The 26,452-nt window shown below is 39.7% G+C and overlaps 1 protein-coding gene across 2 annotated transcripts in view; it reads left to right on the top strand.

Moving 5' to 3' along the window:
- vegfab (vascular endothelial growth factor Ab) overlaps positions 1 to 10,104 on the top strand; it is a 14,510-nt gene extending 4,406 nt beyond the window's left edge. The window contains exons 4-8 of one of the 2 annotated variants that reach the window (XM_040124886.1): positions 333 to 409; positions 2,676 to 2,708; positions 5,529 to 5,603; positions 7,221 to 7,364; positions 8,902 to 10,104. In XM_040124886.1, the coding sequence (XP_039980820.1) occupies positions 333 to 409; positions 2,676 to 2,708; positions 5,529 to 5,603; positions 7,221 to 7,364; positions 8,902 to 8,923 (351 nt within the window). In that variant the 3' untranslated portion in view covers positions 8,924 to 10,104. The remainder of the gene's footprint in view (positions 1 to 332; positions 410 to 2,675; positions 2,709 to 5,528; positions 5,604 to 7,220; positions 7,365 to 8,901) is intronic. The other variant, XM_040124887.1, reaches the window with a different exon arrangement.
- The last annotated feature ends 16,348 nt before the right edge of the window (positions 10,105 to 26,452 follow it).

Below are 26,452 nucleotides of genomic sequence, written 5' to 3'. Positions count from 1 at the left end.
AATTTTCCCCTCTGCTCCTGCGAGAGTCTGTCGATGCCTCTGGTTTAGTCTGTGTGAGGAGTCTGGAAAAAGCAGAGGGGAAACCTGCGTGCTTCTAACCCCTCTGCTCTTGATCCATTTGTAATGAGGGGTGAAGCTCTTTTTGAACTTTGCATTTATTGGTCCTGGTTGCTGTTCATTTTGATACTCCAGTCCTGCTTTTTTTTCAGCCCCACCCTCCCCGACCCCCACAACACACACACACACACATTTAACTACTATTGGTGTTTCCAGATGATCAAGAGCTGGTGCTTTTCAACTCAACAAGTTTTTCCTCTTTCTTTTCTTTACAGATTAAAAGAATAAAACCCCAAAGGCAACAAAATGATATTTTCATGAGTTTTACAGAGCACAGCGCATGCGAGTGTAGGTAAGAAACCCTGAGCACACGCTCATACACACACTCAAAGATACACAACGCCACTACGGAAACATAAACCACTGCACTATTGTGCAGCAGAGCATGAGTCGACCAAACACATCATGAAAAGTTATGCCTCTGACACATTTCACAGATCCCTTATCGGGTAGATTCATATCTTATCTTTGCTTCTTTCACTTCTCTGATCCCAGAGAAGACTTCAGCAGTTTAAAGCACATCTCAGCAGATGCCCTCCACATTGCTGTAGTTTATCATTCCATCAAATTGCTCAAGTAAAGGAAATACATTAGCATAAGTGCAGTGCTACCTAATCCTGTATTTTCCATTCTGATGAATGTGGAGGTCATTCCTGGATCTACATAGGCACTATAGCTATAGTTATTGATCTCTGAGATAAGTACTGCGCGTCGTCTCGGTAGCCTCCAGTGACAGTAAGGTGACTTCTTCTGTTAGATCGGGCCGTCAGTGAATACAGATTTATACATTTCATAACGCAGTTTGTTACTGTGTCTTTTGCTGATTTAATCTATTAAAGCCTGATTTGTTTCAAAGCCACATTCAAGCTATGTGATACGAATTAGTAAACTGTGACACAGCAGCACAGGAGGGACAGGCATTATCCTCCCACACTTAAAGGAAATCTAATAAGCAAACAAACATTGTAGGGAGGACTGCTGGCCGAGGGCCGAGGTCTGTTGTCATTTTATGCGTCTTTTCTGAGCCATTAAATCGTAAATCTGTCGGTAGGTTAGTTTTCCTGCACTCAGGGAGGCTGCCACAGTCTATCTGTAGAAGACGTGGCAATTAAGAAAGGGCACTCTGAACTTTGTGCTACTGCTATTTGTGATGACTCAATATTTTATTGTAAAACCATTTAGATGTAGCTATAAACCATAGGGCATCTTTATTAAAATAGAGCCTTTAATCAATCTGTTTAGTATTGTTTTGAATTTCTAACTGCACTATAGTGTTAAGAAAATGGTATGTAGAGATGAAGCGCTATTAAGAGATCACTAAGTTACGGTCCAAATGGTCAGAAAAGCCAATAGGCAACACGGCATATACCCAATGGTGTAAAGTAACTAAGTACATCCAATAAAAAAATTTTAGGCACTTGTATTATTGCCATTTTATGCTACTACCACTCTTAGCAGTAACTTAAATCAGCTCTTACATAGCTGTAGGAGAGTAAACAGTGAGGCTGATATCAGTTAGATAAAATTGCAGACAGTAGCGCTGCATTACATCGCTGCATTGTTTCCCCAGAATCCCGTGTGTATAGGTAGGCAGTTGGAATCCAGCATGGGAACGGCGGACTCAGGCACTAACAATAAAAACTACTATGTAATAGCTTCAAATAGTATCAAAAACAGGGTTTGCTTTCATGAAAAGCTTAAGGATTATACCTGCATCAGTAACAATAATCCAATTTAACATTCTTTAAAGGATCATTACGCCTATTTATCACTCAAATTTTTGATGCTTGAGCACGTTTTTCTGTTAGAACTACACCACTGTTACTTTAAGTTAAAGTAAATCAAGTACTTTTTTTTATACCAGAGTAGTTTAACATTGGTAATGCTACTTTTACTTAAGGAAAGGATCTGAATCCTTGTCACCACTGCATATACCCAAACAGATTGCAGTGCGGGCTTTCTAGTGCATACAGACAGGTTATAGCCAGTAGGTCATCTGCAGATAATTTATATATACATGCATGCATACACATCTACCTTCATGCTTTAGTTATTGTGCCAGTCTGTCAAATAGAGACTTAGCAGGCTATCCGTGACATTCTTGAATGAAATGTTTCCTAACACTTTTGGCTAACTGTTGCCTCTGGAGTTTGCCAGCAGAGTCATTGCTCCACACTCTGTTATCGGCAAGAGTCGTCACACGGACGAATAATGAAACAAACCGGACAACCTGCTATTGTACTTCTGCTTGTATGCGTGTGTATCCATTATTGAACACACCCCTTTGTGAGCCAGTGTATAACCTGTGTACACCGCACTATTTCCCAACAAATCTGGTTCATTTACTAAGCAAGGCATTTGAAAGTGAAAGCCAGTTTTATCACAGTTTCTGGTAAAGGACAATGACGTAACATGATTTGAAAAGATTGATGTGAGCCCCCCGCCCCCCTGCTGATAATGAGCCTTCTGGTCTCTGATGATCTTGATATGTATCTGTTTACCAGGAAACAGGGGCAGGCTGTGATCTAATGTCATTTTGTTTTGTTCCTGCATTTCAGGTTAAAGACAGAAGTGAAAGAACAGAAAGAAAAGTGAGTACAGCGCCCTTTCTGCATGAAGATTGAGTTTTTCAGGGGAAACAATGGGGATTTGAGATTTGATCTTTTTTCTGTTTTGCTCTCCAAACAAACTCAACCGTCTGTGACTCTCAGCCTTTCTGACAGTATCCCATACGCTCTTTCATGCTTAATTGATCCGTCTGTTATTTTCTCACCTCCTTCTCCTCTGTCTCTCCACTTTCCTTCACACACTCCATCTCACACACACACAATGAACACTCCACAACAATAATATGTCATGAAAACCCCAGCAGACAAGCTACTACATGAGATCGCGTTGAGATTAACATGCAGCTCTCAGGTGCTAAAAATGGGGAAAACCAGCTAAGTCCACTCAGGTGAATGAGTGACACTTGATGGGGTAATTGCCCTCTCTATTCATGTCCTTTACACCTTCCTCTCTTCTCTATCTCATCTTTACATTCCTCCCCTGTTTACATCCCACTTAACTTCTGTTACTCCTGTTCCTGGCTGCTCTAATGTAGATAACAGTGTTTTTGAGGACCTGTTAAACTTTTGTGTTTATGATCCTTGCTTAAGTGATCCTTCCTTCCCATGCAACAGAAGTCAGTGTGCTATGGGTCATAAAACTCCTTAATCCTCCTTCTGCGACCACTTGTTGATATCTCTCTATCGCAGGATAGTCATTGGTTGTATTTTTGTTTTAAGTCATCTTGTCATATAGATAAGGGTTAGTTTTCTGTCCTCCTCTTTGCCCTTGTCATAACTGTTTACGAGTCTGACTTTGGTGGCGTGCTGCTACAAAGCGATGGTCCTGGGGTCGTTCAACTCCTGTTTCTGATGCTTTCATACTTTCATGTTAGTTTTAACATTGGCCGCTGACCTCTCAGTACCGTGATGTCTGCGATTCTGTCAGGGTGACTTGTCCCAGTAAGGTTGTGAAACCAGTCAACTTCCAGTGTGAAACTGATTTTTGAACAATGAAAAGAGGAAATTCTTATATTTACAACATGTCAGCTTCATCCTGTTGCTTACTGAATATTGACATATTTGTCATTGAATCCCAGCTCGGTCTGACCTAGCCCTATTTGTGACCAAAGCCATTGAATGGATTTTCATGAAATTTAGTACACACATTCATGGTTTGCAGAGGATGAACTGTAATATTTAGGTAAAAATGTCTTTGGTTCAGGACCCAATACTTGCAATCGTATGTTGTGTGTAGTGCGTATTAGTTAATGTTAGCATGCTAACAAACTAAACTAAGATGGTGAACATGGTAAACATTATAACTGCTAAACAACATATTAGCATTGTCATTGTGACCATATTAGCATGCTGATGTTAGCATTTAGCTCAAAGCTCTGCTGTACCCATATACAACCACGCAGAGCTGCTAGCATGGCTTTAGACTCAGTCCTTTTTTTATCTGTTATCCGGTTGTATTTGTCCTGGAAAAAAATTAACATTTTAATTTAATATTCCCAAAGACTTAGCTGGCTACTTCCATGGCCTACGCAGAAAATTGAACGTACCTTACTGTGAAGGAGAAAAAGGAGACCAGAGCGTCACCATCTGTGGTGATATTGATTCGAAACGCTAGCTTTTCCCAAAAAAATGTTGTCTCATGCCAGGCAGAAAGCAGGTATCTATGCGATCTGGAAAAGATGTAACCTGCTGCTGGATAACAGGTAAAAGGAAAATAGAAACGCTGTGTGACCAGATAACGAAGTAACATACTGAGCACTGAAGGAACAAATGGGGCTAAATCTGACCCTATGATGTACTGTGCAAATGTAATAATTACTGGACAAGACATTCCTCCTGCTTGGGTCAGAAACAGTCTAATCATGGTGTGGGTACATTTTTTTTAAAACCATTTTACAGTTTTTATGCTTTATAAAATCAGCACTGATGTACTACAAATACCACCAATGACCACAGAAAAATATCACTAACATCGTTTTTGCAATTCTATTTGAGTATAACAAAAGTTTTCAGTATAGTTTTATACATACAGCACAAATTTGTGTAACTCAGCCTGTATTTGAACACACAGACACATGTTTAATCCAGCCTGAAGCTTCAGGTGTATATTCATAACCACACACTGGTTTGTTCTCTTTGTGAATGGGTCTGAAACAAGTTGAATCTCCTTAAAGCGCTGACCCAAATAGGTTGAAAGATGCAGTTTTGGTGAAGTCCAAGTTTATTGTCCTCAATCCGTGTGGGAAATTTCAGAATAACTGCCCGAGCCAAATCAGACTATTATTCGCTTTCATGTTCTGCCGGGTCATTTTACTGTTTTACAAAAATGGATCATTTGATATTCATCACATCCACAAGATACAGGATGTGTGGAAACCATGTACAGTAAGGTGCATTACTGCGGGTGTGTCTTTACAAATCAGAACACACAATGGTGGCTGCAGCTTTTAAAAGTTTTTTTTCTTTTTCAACACTTGGATGCATTATTTTATTTTATTCATTTATTTATTGTGCTGCTGTCTTTAAACTCATATCATCCCTCACTGACGTTTTTGAGATATGATCAACGGACACTCATGTAAATACGGCCTGATGCCTTTCTCATATTGTGACAAGTTAATCAGTAACAATAATCGAATTAAATAATAACCTGTATTAAATGACTGTTTTTTCTTTTTTTGGCTCTTGCATTTACAGAAATAAAAAACGATTGCTATTAATCGATGTTGGATTCTAGCAATCATCCGTTTAAGGTTTTCAAAACACATCAGCAAAAACATCAGTCCATCTCTCTCCTCAGTCTCTCAGGCATCAATCTGCGTTGTTGTCCTCTTTCTCTTGCAGAAAATCCCGGAAAGGCAAGGGTAAAGGCCAAAAGAGAAAACGAAAGAAAAACCGTGACAAAACAATTCATGATGCGTATGTCAGCTCCGCCTTCTCCACCTACTTGCATCTGAGTGTTGCGCTTCTCATAATTAAGCTCATTTGGGAGGAGCTCCTTTGTCCCTTTTAATTTGCACCATTGCACCATTTGCCCGTTAGCCACATCAATTAGCATGTTGCTTCCGCGCACTGTCCTAACTTTGTCTCATCAGTCATGTTCTACATACTCAGAATATCAGTTTCTAAGCTGCCCTGTTTGCTAACATGTTTTGCTAACGTAGCCTTAGCAAAACTTTACATAACAGCGATACAAACAGACTTACCAGCCATATCGCACAAGAAATGAACCATAACCCATTTCCACTCCTCAAAATACCCCATCTAATCTCCTCCCAGCCTTACCAGCACAATGTTCAAAAGAATGTCACTCCTTATAAATGAGACTAGAACGATGGTTGGGATGAGATACAGCAGTTTATCATGAAAAACAGTAGAAACCTGAGGTACAATTTGCTCCTAACATCTTGTCAGATAGCTATAGTATCATGATTGATAATGGACATGTTTAAAGAAGCTGGAATAAACAGATCTTGGATCAGCTGTTAGCTGTAACTTGAACCTTCTACTGAAACAGATCACAGCTCCACCAGCATGGCTTTGCAGGCAGGCTCATACTGTTCTGGTATCTGTGCTGGGATCGCCAGGACTGTAATCATGGTCCTGTGTTCAGTGTTGAGTCTGTGCTGCTTTGCTGTGTCTCGTACCCGTCTCCTTTCCACTCTTTATTCTTTTCATCTTTACAAACAGGTTTTGCTGTCCCATGCATAATGCTGGTACTTTTTATGTAATGTGAAGATAAGTGATGGCTATCTATTGCCTTTTCTTTTCCTTTTTTTTTTTGCTAGGGCACATTTGTAAACCAGCAAATTGTTTAGCAAGTACTGTTTTTGTGTCTTTGTTTGCCTGCTTTTGTCTCTGAACCCATACAAAAGCACCCGTATTTTATTCATAATTAATATAATGATTATCTCATGTTTCTTCGGTGCTCGTACTGTGACAGAATACATGTCTTTGTGTTCATTTGTAATTTGTATATTGAGATGTCAATGGAGTATCTGAGCCTTCATCTGTCCATTTTCAGCCTCTGTTCTGAATCTAATGTCTCTCTGTGGGAAACGCAGTCCTCAGTTTTCACTCAATAAAATGAAATCTTTCTTAACAGAGAACCAAGCAGACCCTTGAGTCTTCTTTATCAAGAGTTGAACGTTTGTAAGAGTGAGAGCAAGAAGTATCTTGTCATTGACCCACAAGCCAATATGTGTCAATTTGTGTTGCATGAACCGGTCCGGAGCTTTGCTCACTGCATGTCTAACACATACGATGCATTTATGAGTGGTCCAATCAAAGAGGGAGGGTTTTGGAGAGCGGGGTGTGCTGCTTGAATATCTGCCTGCTCTTTGGGAACCTCTGTGCAACGCTACTCAACTGTCACATGCAGAACAACTTGTCGGGCAGTGGCTTGGAAGAGCAAAGTGGAGCATATAAAAGGGTTTGCCTAAGGGTGACCTCTCTTATGGTTGGTTATAGTACACTGTTATAATCTGCCTCTCTCCCTTCCTCCCCACCCCTGTCTGTCTGTCTCTCTGTGTCCAGTGTTTGTGAGCCATGTTGCGATCACTGCTCAGAGAGGAGAAAGCGTTTGTTCGTGCAGGATCCTGTAACCTGTCGGTGCTCCTGCAAACACACAGACGAAAACTGCAAAGAACGCCAGCTAGAGCTCAACGAGAGGACCTGCAAGTAAGTGTTACTGGTTCCGAAAACTGAAGTGAAGCAGTAACTTCTGGGTTCTCTCCAAGAAGTTGCAAAATTCGAAATCACAATGACATTTGTAAAAAATACATTTATTAAAAATCCAAGCCCGCAACATAACCATGTGGTTTATTTGTTTCGACAGGGGTGGTAAATTTATAAAAAACGTATATTTTATAAATCTATTTCATATATCTAGTTTTAGCAGGCTTTAAAGGAATAGTTCCACATTTTGGGAAATGTGATTATTTGCTTGTCTGTAAGGTAGACTGAGCCAACAGCCGATTAGGTTTACTTAAAGTTGCTATAAACAATAACAGTGTGAACACAATGTGACAATGTGAAAGAAGTCACTTGAAGTTGTGACCTGAAAGTACCATCACCTGAATCTGCAACTCCCCTCAGCTTTATAGAATTTTATAGTGAGTTTCAGCTCATTGTTTAGCTGTCCAGCCCACAACTTTACCTTTTTTGGTTCACTCTCCCTGCTCATAGCTTCGTTTTCAGCTGTAGCAGGCAGGTGTTTGCAGCGAAAAAGCTCTAAAAACCGACTGTACACCACCTACTCAGCAACAAACTGCAGACAGACACAGTAAAGAGTCAGATAGTTCCCCCGGGAGTGGGTGGATACCAGAAAAACGAAAAAGATTTTCATTCATCAGATGGCCAGAGGCACAACTCCAAATGAATGATTTTGTTGCTCCAGAGCTACTGGATGTGTAAATAGGCAATTTGTTGCTAAGAAGTTTGCTATATTAACTTAAAAGGTGATGATCCAAATGGCCAAAATATGAGGATGGAAACAGGGTTCAAACAGCTAACATGGCTTTGTCAAGAAATCCACCTACCAGCACCTCTAAATTTGACCAATTAACCCATTTTATCTACATTTCTTAAAACAAAATGTAAAAACAGACATAAAGGTGCTATCAATTGTCTCTACAGGAAAGCAAATAAGCATTTTTCCTAGCATGTGGCCAGTTAATATATTGGGCAGGGATTTAGACTTCAGTTTTTGTACAGATTAAACAAACGGGATATAACATGTTAACTATTGAGCTTTCGAGGTGCTAGTGGTAGGCCAGGCCAGGCCAGGCTACCTGCTTCACCCCTGTTTCCAGTCTTTATGCTAAGCAGAGCTAACCATCTACTGGCTCTTGCTGCATATTTAGCATGCATACATGAGAGTGTCATCAACCTTCTGATCTGATCTCTTCGCAAGAGAGTCGATAAGTCAAAAAATAGTCACTTTCTCAAAACGTCAAACCTTTCCTTTAACTTTGTTAAACTCATGAAGGGCTCAAATTCTAATCGCAAGTGCATGTATCTTAGAATATGAATAGTTAACCTAGAAAGACCGATCAAGAGAACCATAATGAGAGATTGCATTGAGTTACAGAAAGTAGACGAACAGCAGCTAGCCAAGATCTGACATTTGTGACTTTGGCTCTTTATGTGTGTGCGTGCGTGTGTATGTCTAAGAAACGGACCAAGCGGCTCAATTTTTAAATTTCTTCTTGTTTAGATGTGACAAGCCAAGAAGATGAGAGAAGTTGGAGCACCAGATGTACAAGATGAAGGAATATTCTTGAGATATTTCACAGCACAGCACTTTGAACCGTAAGCTCTTCTTTTCTGTGGAAAGCATTCCCCTTGGACTGGCTGAGAGAGAACAAAAAAGAAAGACTTAAAGTTTTCCTCCCACTGTGTATATAGACCATGATAAAAGAAAAAAAGAGTACAGAATTGTTATGCTGCTACAGAAATAAATAACTAAACCCATCATTTGACAAAAAGCAAATATCTGCCATGTGGTTTTGCATTTCTAACAGGCTTGCAATGCAGGTGTAGTCTTGTTGTCAATTCATTGTATGCAATTACTTCACTGGATATGAGTCTACTGTGGTTGTGTGTCAATCAGACGTTGCAAAACCTCTCAATCTAAGATATATTTAACTGCTAAAACAGCGGGTGAGGCTGAAGAAGACATGGGCGCGCCCTCCTCTCAAAAATGATGGATGTATTTTCGTCGGACGATGTCTACTTTTGCTTTTGGACTAAAACAGGAGGACAATGAGACGGCGGATGGAAATCTTGAATCTGCGTCTTCGTGATATTGCTTCCTTTCCTCTGAGGACATTGCAGGACTGACGTGGACATGCACAATATTTTCACTATTGTCATCAGCTTGCAGGAGAAGAGACTCTGGAGTGCCATATACTTTTAAAGGGATACTGGTCATCAATAATAGCATTTAATGTTTTGTTATGTCCTACATGAAAACCACTGAAAACATCCTATACTGTTGTTTGATTCCATTTGAAAAACTGTGCCTCACAAAATGTACTGAGAAATCTTTCGAGTGCTTTTTAAATTATTTTTGTTTCCTTTTTCAGGAGAGGGGATTGTCAAAGTAGTTTTGTTAGTTGTTGAACTCAATACAGAATCCATTGATTACTTATCTTCTTCTCTGAACTTGTACATACTTAATATCCCTTTATGCCATAGTCCATTCTAGATAATTTATAATGTTATAGATTATTTTTCAGTATTCAGTCTTCTACCCATATTTAATTTGGTCTATTTATATATGCAGTGTTATGTACCTGTGGCTGTCCTATCTCCCCCCCATGTGTAAGGTCACTGATGGCTACTCTTGGCATGGAGACTCTCTGTGCTTTTCTACGAAACAAAAAAAACAAAACAAAAAAAAAAAAACCCCAAAAAAAAAAAAATCCAAAAAAAAAATCAAAAATGATTTGTTAACATTCCCTAAATGGATCACTTGTATTTATGTACTGATGACATCTCTGGATTTTCAACCCCTCTTATCTAAGGGTGTGGGTGCTGTGTAGAATTTTAACATATCTGTGTGTTTGTGTACATGCGTGGGTATGAATGTGTGTTAATGTGCATTTGCCAATGGTAGGTGTTAGTAAGTTGTATTTAAGTATTTAAGTAGCTAGCGGACTTGTGTTTTGTCCGTCCTGCAAGATGCTAATACGAATAAACTACTGCTAGCAGCTCAGCATACACTACCACAACACCACCACCGTTTTAAATTTGGATAATCTGCCATCAGTCTTAGAGCCCTCATTATTAGTTCTCTTTGTCTCTTCTTCACTATTAACATGTTTTCTGTGTCTATGTAAAACAGTAAAGCATATTTATTTTCAAATTATATTGTTTTTATATAAAATAAGGAAAAGGTTGCTGTGTTGTGAATGCTGTGTTTTCAACAGATTTAATTAGGCGACATGAGTTTTCCATGTTTTTGTGCGACAAGTTGATACTCACACATCTAATAAGAACCTCTGGAGAATGTAATCTGAAAAAAAAAATAGATCAGAGAACTAAGAAATTCCTGCACGCTTTTCGTGACAGACAGATATTCATCCTTATGAATAAAATGGCACTTTGAAGCAGTGTGCAGTAATTTCATCTGTTAAATCTAACTCTAGACGGCCATTTAGGAGCACTGGTGAGAAACCACATTTTCTGAGAACTGTTGTAATCACTAATAAGGACAAGGTAACATTTTTCAATGGCCAAAGGATTACATAACAATAGCAAAAGAAGCTGTCATAGGAGAAGAGGAAATACGCAAAAGAGTTACACAGTTGAAGTTGTTTGGTTACCTAGGTCATTGTGGTAAACTTTTGTTAATGGTTAACTAAGAAAGCATGCATGAAAACTAATTTTTAAGATTTCTTCATGAGATTCGAACCAAAGATCCTCTGAATGGAAGACTGGATTTTTAAAAAATGTTGTTTTTAAATATGAGTGTTAAGATCCAGTTGAAAATAGTTATTTCATCGTTAGTAGGACTCATGTAACGGCATGGTGTGGATAAAGTTAGGGTAAGAATATGGGTAGGACCACCTCTGCCCATAATTGCATAAGAACATATAATTCTATCCACGATGAATGCTCATTAACCTGGCGATGATGCAGAGCAAAAAAACACACATTTGCTGCAGCAAAAAGTTGAACCTGGCTCAAGTTGGCCTAAATATAATGCATGATCATCTTTGCCAGTCAAATATATGCAAGCGCAAATTTCTGAGTAGATTGCTTTGTAACATGAACGGGCTGATTCTACCGTTTTCCTAAAACTTTAAAGATGGAGGGTATAATGATTGTCACCATGACTGTCAAGACACAGTCTTTCCACATAGAGTTATACAATATTGCGCATTGCTTTGGCATCTGAAAAGCCTTCAAACTCAGGGATCTATTCCTTAAACCAGCCAGTGTTTCATCGAATCACCGGTACCTGAAGCAACACAGCATCCCTCCTAATCTGCTCTTTGCATTTGTTCATTACACAAACAAATCCTGAACGACAACAATCAATACTTCCACAACGAGAGGTCAATATCACAACATCTCTTAAATTGAAGAGTGATTCAGCAGGTGATCCTTCAGCTAGACTAACTCCGAGCAAGGCAAATGAGGAATTATATACTTCTATCAAGAAACAATGCAACTTGCCCCTTGCAAAAACTGAATTGAATGAAAATTCTGGTTGGACTGGACACCTTTACTGGCCATTTTCCACCACAAGAACTTTTCCAAGAAAACCAATAACTTTATTAAGAATTCAGAAACATTACTTGGAAAAAAAATTCCAGGAGTACATTTTCAATGGTGGTTGACAGGCTGTTCTTCCTGCCACCTCACTAAACCTGTTTTTTCTACAATCCTATCCTCTCTTGGCGAAGAAATTCTCACTTTCTGGGCATGTTGCTGGAATTTTGACACTTTTACAGCAAACTTGATACCTGTAGCTCCCCTAATGAAAATAGGCTACTTTTCTGCTCTGCTATACCAGATTATCACGTCACCTGTTCCTCTTTAATCTGCCTGGGAGGACAAAGAGCAATTTTAGCTACTAGAGCATGGTATTAGTGACTTGTTCAGTGACACTTTAGCAGTAGCTGATCTCCTGGACCAAATCTAACCCCTATGAATGTAGATTAAGAAGAGGTTTTTGGATCTTAGGCCATGTTTGTTTTGAAACTCGCTCCCTCTTAGCCCCATTGCTTGCCACTTCCCGCTGGATTAGCTCCTGCATGGCGCTAATGCTCTGCTCTGCTCTCCCTGACTCATGCTCTTTATGTGCATACCTAAATATAAAGTACACCATATAATCTCTGAAATTTCTGGGGCCCCCTTCACTGGGTAAAACACCCCAAAGAATGTCATAAACCGTCTAATCTGTGATTTACCAGGAATCCAGACCCCAGCGAGCTAGATAGCTGCCTGTCTAGCCCATTAGTTATATTGTGCTGATTAAAATCAGTTTGGGCTGTTTAGGTGGTTGAATCTGACATTTCATAATAAGTATTTCTGAAAAAGAGGCTTTAAGACACAAAATATACCATTTTAGTAATCTGATATTGAAAGAAAGACCAACATCAACCAAACTTTGTTTGAATAATCCGCTAAATTAAGTTTCACATTCTTTAAAGGGGGAGTTGTAGCCTGTAGCTCGCCCAGTTGTTATTTCTCTAACGTATAAACATGTAATGTGATTAATCAAGCTCAGAGAACTGTTGAGTGTTATTATGGGAAACTAAAAAGTACATTAATCCTTGTTTTATTTAACCTTAAAAACATATTCTGACCCTTTAAGAGTAAAGAGAGAAAACCTTGCATCAGACCATATCAGTGATTGATTCACCAGTGGCAAGTGTACTTGTACATCAACTTTGTGTGTGTGTGTGTGTGTGTGTGTGTGTGTGTGTGTGTGTGTGTGTGTGTGTGTGTGTGTGTGTGTGTGTGTGTGTGTGTGTGCGCGCATGTGTGTGTGCGTGTGTGTGTGTGTATGTGGGAAGGGTTGTCCATTCACTTTCCTGTCCATTCCTGTTTAAAAGAGTCTTATCAGTCCTGGAGTCCCATTTGTGCATTGTTCTAGAAGAATAGGAAAAGAATAGAGAGGAAAAACCATGATTCAGAATTTATCAGAGCTTGCATTCTTATCTGGGAAAAGTTTAATTGAAAAGAACTGAATGTAATCTCCATTCACGTGCCGTTTACAGATAATGCAACTCTGCTTTCTTTAAATTCAGTGAGTCATTGCAAAATGAGAGTGACAAACACGACTTTGTCAGAGTCTTCTCAAATTTTCTCTTGAATTGAAATTTACAACTATATTAGTTTAGGCCATGATACACCTACAGGTTAGGATAACATGCGCAACAACAACCAATCAAGAGATTTTGGCCAAAAATGCTCCCCTGAGAACAGCTACTATTGAAAGCAAGGAAGCAGAAATAAAATGCCCGTTTTTTAATTTTACTTTTAAATGCCGTTCTGTATTTAGACCGTGATGACTTCACGTGCCACAGGAACCAATTGTGTCAGTCAGGTAACATCCCAAGTAAATGACACAGGAGGAGGAACATACTATAAGTAGGCTGTCAAGTCATTTTGAGAGTTCAACCCAGAGGTAGTCTGCAATTTGAAAGACACAGTAGCAGTTATAATGGTATGAGGTATATTACCCAAAATTAGAACCATAAAATGAAATCTTGAAACCTGCATGAACTCATTTTTGGCTGCTTGGAGGCAATGGAAAACACAACTGTAAACACAACATTCACATACTCTCTCTTTTGTAAAGCTGAGATGGCGACAGTGATGAGAGCGGTTGCAGTGAACCCAAATGGTAAAATTGGGTTGTTTCGGATGTAAAACCAAAACAATGAGCTGAAAGACACTAAAATACTCTGTATGGAACTATAGTGTTGGTGGCTAATTCTCTGTGGGTTTGTTATCACAATCAACATCATTCACTACATGCAGTCATTTAATCTATTGGTAATATAAAAATATTTGTCAAAGTAGCTTTAAATTGGAAGAAAATGACCAGAAAGTGGTGATAAAATTGTCACCCAAGTCTTTTTCTAATTTGCAATAAATAATGTGTGGCATATATATAGATTTAGGTAATCTCATTACCTAAATCTATATATGTGCCACACCCCAGCTTTGTCTTTTCACAAAAGTTATTAAAGGTTTTGGTGTTTTGTTTTTTTTTCAAGTCACCATGCACAATCCAAGACTGTTTTTTTATGTAACGTTCAAAACCAGACATACAGAGAATTGACACAATCTAATAAAGATTTGCAGTCCAAACAGACATCAGATGATATTAGTTTAAGGAATAAGTAAGGATAGAGAGAAAATGTAGAACAATGGAAGCAGGTGGGATGAAAGCTTCTGCCACAGCTTTAAGAATGGAGGCAGGCAACGTGCTCACAGACAGGTAAAATCACCCCACGGTGATGTAAACCGGTGGAGAAATCACGACTCGGCAAAAACCCCTCCCTGAGGCGTGTCTGTACGATATGCACTCACTCACACGTACTACGACTTTAAGGCTTCTGATCTATATTTACCCACGTTTCCAACTGATTGTGACACTGAAAAAAAAATCCTCCATGAGTCATGAGGCAGGGAACCAGAGAGGTGAGGGAGAGAGGGGAATGGGAATAAGACTGAAATCAGTTTAAAGAGGGATCAGTGGAGCAGGGTGGAAGAGAGACTAATTGAGCTGAAGGGGGAGAAGAAAAGAGGATAAAAATGGGATGGAGGAGAAGGAGAAAGAGAGAGAGAGTTGGAGAACTGAGGGGAAACTGTACTAATGTTGTGTCTCCTCATTTCTATGTTTGTGCTTGTGTGTGAATGAAAGGAAAAGAAAAGGAGTGAGAGAGAAACTGACATGGGGATGTGTAAGGTTCTACAGTCTCCCACCCCGCTCAAAACTGCTGTAACACCCAATGCAGAAGGGAACAATTTAACAGCAGATGTGCATAAATGTAAAATATCTTCAAACATGCTACAGGTATAAAACATCTCTGTAGCGAATAGTCGACAATTCAGTTGTGGTTTTGCCAGACTGACTGCACCCACTCACCCCTCACATGGGTGTAGTCCAGCTTACACTCATTACCACAGCATTACCATTCACCAGGCATGTCTGAGAACATGTGTATGTATTTACGTCTGTGTGTGTGTGTGTGTATTTACGTGTGCATTCACATATACATGCCAATGGAAGAGTTTATTGATTGGACACCAGAAGAAAAATTCCTTATTCACCCTTTTCTCCCCTCTCTCATTACAAATCTGTGCACTTCTAAGATCACTAATTAACACATTATATCTTGTTTGTTAAAACAACAGACACAAGAGTGGTTTCAGTCTTGACATTTAACTCTCAAACAGGAACCCTCTAAGTGTATTTCTCAAATGTGAAACAATGTTTTATTTTTTTTTATTTTGGAACACAGAACAGACTCAAACAATTGTGATATTTTATCAATCTTCTTATGGAAAGGCTCTTTTCACTTTACCCCTGTCCAAAGAGGATTCGGCTCAGGATCAGGCACAATAGTAAGGGATTCAGTGTCTTGTTCAAAAATATTTCAGCAGACCAAGTATGTGGAATCCAAATTATCTAATTATGAGACTTTTGTGCTGATGCTTTTCAGCGGTTTAGTAAGTAATTTGAAGGCTTTGTTGTTTAAAATGCTTCTGCTCTATATCTGCGAGATGCAAGTGAGGAAATGATGTGAGCTAGGGGAATTACTGGATTTGGAAGGAGAAGGAGCTGGATTTGTGTTGTGTTCTTGTATTAGACAGGCCCAGCCTTGTTAGAGAATCCACAAGGGCTTAGTGTTAAAATTTGGCAGAACGATCCCACTCCTGATCAACCACAAATCACTAAGAAAACAGACGAGGGAGCAAAAAGCATGAAATTTTCCGATTAAGATAAAGAACAACACTGATTTACTTTTCATTCATACAAAATAAAAATCAGCGATTAAAGGGTCAGGGATGCTGGAAAATTAGGGGTTTTTGTTGAAGGTGGTTAAAAGAATGCTCTCATAGGGAAACTTGACTCTTATAATCCTAAAGTCCAAAAGGAAGCTCTGCTGAATCTGTGCATGTGCGTGCATGCAAGTTATTGTTTGACTTCTTATCTTCCTCAGTGTTTGTTTTTATGTAGCAAAAAGCCTTTAAAGACCGTTTATCAGAATCCTATTGTATGAAAACTGACACCTGTCCTCTAGCATGCGTCTAATATTCACTCTGCAGTCAATCAAAATACAACATATCTTTTTACTGCAATTAACCTAAAGGACAAATATGCAATTCTGCTACATTGTGTTTTAGTCATAAGTACTACTGTAACAGAATTCCGACTAATATTTCATATTGGTTTTTTTAAACATTAAAATAAGCAGTCTATATATTCATCAAGTATGAAGATGACTACTATAAATAACAGCTTGCTTGACTTTGTTTTAAATAAGAAAATGTACATAACAGCCCTATATAAATACACCCCTAGTTCTATACTACAGTTTCTTCCTCAGTGTAAACATTTTGCTCTGCTCTTTCTCCCACATACACTGTAAATCTCACATCTCCATCTTCCATAACATTTGACCTATAATTCGACTCCTTCACAAGTTGCTTTATAGAAACATAGAAATGATAAATGATGCGATGAGTATCTCTTATCTTTCATTTAGATTACCTTCTCTCTAATAACTGTCTCATCTATTTTAAAATGGTAACTCTTAAAAGAGTTTACATTTTCCAGATTTTCTGTTTTGTTTGACAGTGTTGTCATGTGATACTGCCATGTCACAGGTGGTGAGTTTTTGCTGTAGTCATTTGGTCAAAGTTGATCCCTTCTGTTTTTCAACCCCTCCCTTCTTTTATAGCTTTTTTCTCATCCTAAACCCCCCTCCCCCCTCCCTCCATCCCTCCCTTCCTCCATCCCTCCATGACTCAGTTCTCTGATCTCATTCCCACAGGGTGGACACTGAATCATTTTTTTCCTCTTCTGAGTGACCACAACAAACTCTGACCAGAACATTTCACTGGCATCAGCTGCCCAAGACAATAAACATGCTGTGACATTTCCCATAATTAACCAAACTCCTGTCCCTCTCACTGCATAAAATTCCACCGACAGTTCACTCACTGTGCTGTTATGTACTGTAGTTCACTGACGGGTTAGCACAGCAATTCCCAATCCAATGTACTTGTACACTAGTGTATACTTCTGCAGTTGCTAGAGTACGTGGAAAGATTGTGGAGAAGCTCTGCTATAATTTGATTTTTTTTTTTTTTTTTAAATATACAGAGTTATGTTGAAAATTATGTAGGAAAATTAACCGTAGGATTAAAAATTGTTATATTGCTATATTCTAACCTAAAATTAATTTATAAAAATCTTTAGATAAAATTCCTTTACAGAAACTTGAAATAGTTAACGAAAAGTAATAGAAAAATGGTTGAAATAGTTTGTTACCTAACAGTAGTTTACATATTATATAGTGGTAGGTGGACAGGGAGGTGAAGAATGGAGGTGGGGATCTCAGGCAAACAGCCTGAGGTCTAGGCAGTGAGGGGGAAAACCTGAGGCTGACGGTCCGGTAGCAGGGCAGGGGGAGAGCAGGAGACCTCTGGTGGAAGGCCCAGGGGGCCGGATAGCAAGATAGTGGAGCATCTTGGGTAGTCGGCCCAGAGGCCGGACAGACTGCTAGAGGCAGGGATGAAAGGACGAGTACTCTGGAGGCCAAGGCAAAGGCAGGACCTCTCTGGAGGTCAGCGATGTGGCTGGAGGTCAGGAAATGCTAGGACCCCTGACTCAGGAACAAGCTAGATTTCAGCAGGGACAGCCAACTCTTGCCAGGTCTGGCTGGGGGCCCAGCTGGGTGTAGATCAGGCCGCTGGGCAGCTGACGTTCTATAGACCTGAGAAGCATGGGGGACTGACATCTCCAAGACCAACACTTCCTTGTAGGGGCTCCAACCCCTAGATATCTTGGTGTAGTAGCCAGACAAGTCCCCTGGCAAGGTCTTCAGGGTAATGATCAGACAAAGGGCTAGCTGAATTGAGTGAGGGCTGGTGGCTAGTGGGCCAGAGGCCGGTTGACTCAGGAGCAGGCAGCAGGTCAGCAGACCTGGAGACTGGCTGGGAATCAGGAGTATTTAGAAAGTTCCGGATCCAGTCAGAAAGGGGATTCGTCAGCCATGGCTTGGAGGATGCTTCACCGCATGCCAACTTCAGTACAGTCTGCTTAGAGTTTTCACTTGGGGCTCCCTTCCAATCCCCATACCAACAAATAAGGGAATATGACATTTCATAAGGTTCATCACCAATCAAAGCATCTGCAAGGTCCATGTTGGCCAGAACGTACTGTCACGACTGATGAAAGCAGGGTAACCAAAAACACAGAGGATAGACCCAAAAGCAGATGCTGAAGCAGAACTAATGCAGTTAAGTGGTTTAACAACAAAAAGAGGAACAAAACGCTCCTGGGAAGATAAGGCGGTCAAACCACGAATGCGGTCTGAAAACAGGCAAACAAATTCACAGGCAAGAATCCAAAATCCACGAAAACCAGGCAAAAGGGTCAAAATACAAGCAAACACGAGGATCCAGAGAAAGAAGCACACAGTAAATAACCTTTAGAAACAATGTTCTGGCAACTGAAAAGGGGGAAGGCAATGCTATAAATACACAGCAGACTAATTAACTAATGAGACACAGGTGACACAAAAAAACGGTGGGGAAAAAAAAAAAAAAACAAACAAAAAAACCCCCACAAAGACAGGAAGTAAAACCACAACAGTTGCAAGGGGAAAGTAATTTCAAAATAAAATGGGAAATAAAACACAGAGGGGCAGATCATGACATTATCCATGATTAATAGCCTCTTTTAAAAAATGTGAGACACCATTATGTGCATGTGTGTTTTAATGACAGCTAGTGCTGCTAATTAGCCATGGGTAATTGTTGGTAACATGTAGCACAAAGACACGGAGTCCAGGAGCAGTAGATGCGTATTTCTATGAGATTAGCAGGTTGAGGGGCCAGTGAAAGGTGAGATTAAGACATTCCCTGCATGTTCTCTGCGAAATCGGCCTATTTGTGACCACTTAAATCATTTACATGTGATTACTTGAGGCTTGCCAGTCTATCAAGGTTATATCATTTGAAAAAAAAAGACATCATTCTCATTAGTATTCGAATGTGAGATCTGGTGCAGGTCTCTATTTCTAGTGTGACCCCAATAGTCAGTCATTTGAAGCCTGTTGAGTGAGTGTGTATACTGAAGTTTATTGGTGGCTGTTTACAGCCAACTTGTTGATCATGTACTTATGTGTTGAAATGGATATGCTCAGCTATAAACAGTGGTTTGTATATGTGGGGATCTGTCCTTGTTCACCTCTTCCTGTTGCCTCAGGTTATTTCCTATTGCCCTACAACACAACCACCACGTGATACCTTGAATCTTTGCTAAGATTTGTATTAACATGCATTAAACAGTTGTCTTAGTGTCATATCCATACGCACAATTTACTCACATAATGTGTGACCTTGTCACATTATGTCTCATGTTGTATACATACAGTATATTGCCTATACATTAGGGTAATAATCTAAAACCCTAAGTGGATTAGGTGTAATCTTATTACTGTGCCATATTTAAAGATTTTCACATACATGGATTGATGGCTAAAATCCGTTCAGGAAATCTAGCACCCTATCACTCAAAGCTATGCTAACTTGTTAAGCTTACAGCTGCGTCAGCAGGCCTTCTGCTGCATAACAGCGTGAACTGCTGCCTCACAAAATACACACCTGTATCACAGGAAGCACCACTGAGAGGACCCAAAGAGGAAACTGGTGTATCCCACAGCAGACTGCTGCAACATAGCACAAACAGCCATATCACAAGTCCAACGGCTGTGCAGCATCGCCAAGTGAACTGTTGCAGCATGCGACCCGAACAGCTGTTACATCACAGAGGGAATTGCTGCATCACAGAGCAAACTGTTGCATCACGGGACAGGACTCAGTGAAAGTTAACTGGAAACATAGGCTTTGGCCAAATCCCTCGTTCACTCATTCACTACTCTGTATAAAAGAGAAACTATTTTTGACTCATTAGTGAGCAGTAAATTCAGATTCTGGACACTTACTGATCATCATCATCATTTTGAATCATCACTGTTGGCTGTAGAGTCGCACAACAGTAATTTCTCATCCATAAAATGTGGAGCATTACATTGTAGGATTGTTAGTGGAAAGTAATGTACATGCCATGGACTCTTCACACACAATATAATGAGTACATTTATACACTCAAATGTTGAACAGTAAATATAGTGCACTATATAGTAAATAGGGAGTGACTTAGGACACAGGCCTAGCAAGCAGCGACAGTTATGCTGCCATGGTTACCTGCGGGTTAATAAACCTGATTTAAGCTGTAAACTGGAGCTATGTTTGATACCTGCCAGCGAATGAGAAACAAGTATTTTCTGGAGCAATGGTATAACAGCTCTAAAAAGACAATCTCTAGGAAAAGGAACTCTATCCAGGAACACTATCATTAGCTTTGAAAACAGGTAGTACAAGGGTCACCCTGAAGAGAATAAATATCATTTGTGATGTGATTCAGGCGAGACTGAAGGCAGAAACCAAGTTTCCATCCAAATTTATTACAATTTCTGAAGGAATTTGCAAATTAATATGCAACTCTATACATTACTGTTATGTGAATATTAGGAGTTGGTTCATCGAGATAAACAGTTGGTGATGCTAATTCTCCTGTCAGGTGCCATTAAAGCTTTGCAGAGGGAGAGGGCGCAAGCAAGTGACATAATTAAAAGAGTGCCAATCAAACGTCATCAAATAAAAACAATTTGGAAAATGTGCAGGAAATGTGGTTTGTATGTTTGTTTCATGTATTCATTTGAGGAAGGTTATAGTCTCCTCACTGATCCACAGATCTGATGTTTTTATCTAGCACGATTTTCATCTCTTCAGTGAAGGAGAAGCTTTCAATGGACATTTAAGTCACATGATCCACATATGTCATGATTAATCCACTAAGTCGGTTTCCATTGCACTTTATTCATTCTGCATTTACCAATGCACCAGCTTTTCTACTTCAGGAAAAACTTTTATTTTTCAAACGTCTGCCTTTTTCCACTGCATTTTTAAGTGTCAATTAAAAATGTACACAGAAACAGGTACGTATGGACTTAAAATCCACTTTGTGTTTTATTGCTCATTACATGGGGACTGAAAGTCTATACTTTTTTAAATAAAATATCTTTCATCTCTGATATTTTCTTCTGGTTGGACGAAGACTTGAGTTGTAGGGAGGGATCCTTTTTGTGGCCTTTTTTTTGTATTCGTTAAACCTCATAGAAAGTTCTCTGTCTGCAGTGTAATGTTACATGTCAGAAGCAATGTCTGACAAATGTTGTTTCATCACTCCAACAGTCTTTTTAATCCTTTCAAAGTCTATGTATCTATTTAGGCACTAAGTACACGAACAAGCGACTGCTACCTAGACTGTGTTCCAAAGAAAAATGAGAGCATCAGTCATTTCATTAAGTTCCCCAAAACAACACATCTGCGTTGAAGTGACAAAGCGCTCTAGCAGCCTTTGTAATTATGACTGTTGTCAGTTTGGAGCAACAGAGGAGTTAGTTTGATGTTGTTATATAAGCCACAAAGTCTGTGTATGGAGGAGGTTTGGGTGGTTGGAAGGATTAACAAAGCATTGGAGGCCTATGTCCATTTCCTCTTTCCTTCTAACAGAGAGGTCGGTTTCTTGTAACCATGACCAGATCATGTGGTCATTCCCTAACCGTAGCCAAGTGGTTATTATTGTTACCTTGACAATGAAGGACCCCTAATCTAACTAATTTTAACCCAAACAATGATCTTTCCCCAACCTCTTTCACTGTGAATTTTTTGTGCCTAAACTTAACCAAATCTAAAACCATATGGGTTCTAAGATCGGAAAAGGGTTTAATTTTTGAAACAGTGATTTTTGCAACAGTTTAGAAGGCGTAGACAAATTATGTCATCCTGTAAACGGTTACTTCAGATCAGACAATGCTTAAATGTGTCGTTCTGGGGGGCCTGGACAAACATACTTTGGAGGACTTATTGCTACCACTATATAACAATGCCATAATAGCCCGCCAGTGGTAGCACAAGCTCAGCCTGTCACTAAACCCTGGTCATACAATCATAGTGATCCCTCACTGTGAAAGCCTGCTAGATTCAGCTGCTAAGCACAGTGGAATATATCCATTCAGCATTGTAATTTCTCCTGGACATAGATGGGAGAAACATCCAAGAAATACAGAAGTTTTCCAACTCTAGAAAAGCATGACTGATCCTATGCTCTCTATTTGCTGGCAAACCCAGGTTTGTCTGGCAGGCTCAAGCTCAAGGACAGACAGATAAGAGGGCACACACACACTCGCTCGGCATACATTTTCACACACTCACACAGGTTTCCAAGACTAAATCAAATATTTATCAAATTCAGGCAAAAGTTAGAAAGGAATGAAACACTGCCTCAAATATAAACTCTGTCTGAAGAGTGGACCACTGTGGGTAATCCATGCAGTATTCATGAAAACAGATGTTCTTTACAAAATGTTAGCTTCTCTTCACTTCAGTCTAAGGGAGTATATATGTATATTTGTATGCTTTGCCCTTGTACTAGGTGTACCTACATTACATGAACTTCACAGGGTATTTTAAGCAATAACAAGATAACAAGCTCCCATTAAGAATGCATGTCAGGTACTGTGAATGCAACCAACCTATCAACAATCAGGCAAGCTTTAATGGGATTTCACCTCCTGCAGTGTGTACACAGACTGTTTAAACAATGCTAAATCAAATGGAGATGAAAGCCAGTAGCCTAATCTTAACCCTGTCTATACCAATGGGATAGTAGAGGAAAGAAAATGTGCACTGGATTTATAAAAGCAGGATCCCTCTTTATTTCATCCAGGAGTGAAGCAAGGAGGGATAAACATGAACTCATTGACACGTGATCATCGCAGCCCCACATTACAGTTCTCTCTCTCCTCTGCCAACTATCTCTCCTTTCTCCCTCTGCCTCTCATACCTCCCATTCCTCCCACACTCCCCCCTCTCTGCCACTTGCCTGCCCCAAGTGTATCTCATTTTAGCATCGGCTATCTGTAAGCCAAGAGCTGCTGTCACCAGATCCCTCAGTCCTGCAGAGTTCTTAGGAATGGCATGTGCTCCCAATTGGCAGCTTAGCAGACGCCGACCACACAACTACAAACCAGGGGCTTTCTGGAGGCCAAGGTGGGCTGAGCTATAGATCGTGGCTTGCAGCTCAACAGTCCCACCATGCAGAAGCCTTTAAGGCTGGGATGCCGGGGGAGGCCGTTTCTTGAGGTTTATGAAAGAAAGAATTAGTACATCTAGGAGGCTACTTGATCAAACAGGTGCACACAGGTTCATCTACAGTCTTGTGATCGACAGGTGTTACTGCTTTGGTTTTTCAGCAACCCCCTATTAGTCCTTTCCAGCTCTTCTGTACATAGATAATGTCAATGTCACTTCTCAGGTTTCAGAGGGAAACCGCACAGGAAGAGCCAGAACTTTCTTGGAAATGACGTTAGCCTCAACTCTACCAACAACGCCATATGGCATAGTGGATTGTGCATATGCTGGCGTGATTGTGTACATATCAATAATATGTGATTAAGTGTATTACAAGTGTATGTACTCATTCTGCATTTATGTGTGACTAACTGACAGCATGTTTATCGTGCAAAACACACTCATACATATGCACAGATTTTTGTTTACATACTTCCCCTGGCACAAAGAGCAACAGATTTAAAAAAAGAAGAAAACAATTTATAGCTTTGGCTCCATGAGTGTGTCCCATAGAATGTCACTGGGAGTGGTAACATTAAGACGGAATATACAGTAAAAGGTCAAGGTGAACATAGAGACGAGCAGGAAGATGAGGTCAATTTGTCACCGTTGCTCTGGTTCTCGCCTTTTCTTTTTTTTCCTTTTTCCTCTGAATGATATACTAAAAACTATTTAGCTGAGTCACCTTGGATTCTTACTTCTGTTCTTTAACCAACTTCCTGCCTGCAAGGACTTCTCTATTTGGCTGTTTCTTTTATGATTCTTTTGTTCTGTAATTGTATGCTTTTGTTCTGTTCTTTATTAATTCATCAATCACAGAATCTCCACCCCACATGAGCAATATTTGAGTTTCTTGACCCTTCTCTTGCCCTCTGCGCTCATTCTCTTCCACGCCCTCTCCGTGACCGTCTATTTCAAGTTCGCATCATTTTTGAGGATGAAATTGTATGTTGAATTCAGCGTAAATATGGCCTGAAAAGTTTCCAAATATCTCAACAAATGTTGGAAGGATTACCATGAATTTTGGTACAGTCCCTCATGTTCCCCCCAGGATCAATTGTAACAACATTGGTGATCCCTTAACTTTTCATCTAGCGCCATCATCAGGTAAAAAATTTAATTTGTTCAATACTTTTGTTCATGACTAACTTGCAAAACTAATGGCATTCCAGCCAGTCTCACCTATACTTTGTGGTTAGTGCTAATTAGCAAACATTTGCATGCTAACAGTCTAATCTAACACAATGAACATGGTAAACATGATACCTGCTTCACATCAGCATGTTAGTATTGCTTTTGCTAGAGCGTCAGTTTGCTGATGTTAGCGTTTAGCTGAAATCACCACTGTGTTTAAGTGCAGCCTAACAGTACTGTAGACTTTTAGTCTTGTTTCTTTATCCATCCCTTGGCAAGGGAGAAGGAAAAGGCCTTATGAAGCAATGCAGTGTAAAGTACCACAGGCCAAATATAAGTGTGAGTTGTGACAGTGAAAATGGAGTGAGAGCAAGAAAGCTCTTTCTTAGAAAGATGGCTACAGTAGGCTACAGGGCATGTTTAAACCTCCCCCCTCTCTCTCGGGTCATTTCCTCCCCTTGTAATGATTTATCAGTCCCGCTCTAGAATGTGTCTCCATCTCATTTTATTTGTATGCAGCAGCATACATATTATTTTTGGGGAAATTCTGGTTAAAATACATTTCATAGCATGAGGAGCACCATGCAGTAATGCAGTTGAGGGATTCCACTTACCCCCACACACATCCTCAAACATCTTTCTTCTGCAGACCCTGGCACAGCCAGGCAGAAACATAAATATGCGCGCTCACATGCATATGCTGACACACATACATACACCGTGGTAACCCAGTAATTAGGGGCACTGTAATTGTGACTTAGCATTGTAAACTGGCAGGGCAGTGTTGCCAGGGAAGGTTTGTTGACTGTAGGTTTATGACAGGGAACTTAAATGGTATGTGTTTATCTACATTCTGCAGTGGTGAGAGCTGCTGTCTAAAATATCAACCAGGTTCTCGGTAATGGAGTTGGCTCAGGCTATAAAGTTTGAGTCATCATCATCATCATCATCATTGTAACCAGCAGGATGCTGGACATAAATAATAAATTTTGACATGCACATGACTTACTTTTGACTGTGTTATATTTGTTAGTATTTCCGAGATTTAGCTTTTGTCCACAGTAATGGCAAATTATATGTGGTAAGTGCAAATTCTTATAAGATTACTCAGGGACGTGGCGAGTGAAGGCAACATTATGGGGACTCACTTCCCTTTCTTTGACAAGTAGCTGGTCTCCACAGGGAAAACTATTAAGTTTTGGGGTTGAGGTTTTGTTTTTTGGTTAATGTTTAGGGTAAGGATTGGGGTTAGGCTTGTATGGTTATGGTTAAATTTAATGTAAGTACCGAGCAAGGTTAATGCCAGTACTAGAACCTGTGAAGGTAAATTTATTGGACACAGACAGCCTGAAACTATACCTTCAAGTAGCACAAAACAAACTGGGATACTTTTATAATAATGTTAAAAAGATGTTAGCTAGTCCACAGTCAAAATGCCAGAGCCAGCGTAGCAAACTTAAGTGTAAGATGGGTCAGGATTCCTTTCCATATGCTTGAACAATGGAACAGACAGAGCTACCTCCTTTTAAGTTAAGACATGTCACATCCTCCTTCTTTTAGGACAGAGGCTGAACAATGGTTACCAGATATTATTTCCTTAACATGATTTCTCCAGTCTACTTTTTACTTGTACTTGATACATGCATATTAAACTTGTTTCACAACCATTGTCT

This window comes from Xiphias gladius, chromosome 4, assembly GCF_016859285.1.
Source record: "Xiphias gladius isolate SHS-SW01 ecotype Sanya breed wild chromosome 4, ASM1685928v1, whole genome shotgun sequence".
Classification (NCBI taxonomy): Eukaryota; Metazoa; Chordata; class Actinopteri; order Istiophoriformes; family Xiphiidae; genus Xiphias; species Xiphias gladius.
The sequence above is the reverse complement of the archived record's forward strand: the minus strand, read 5'-3'. Positions and strand labels throughout refer to the sequence as shown.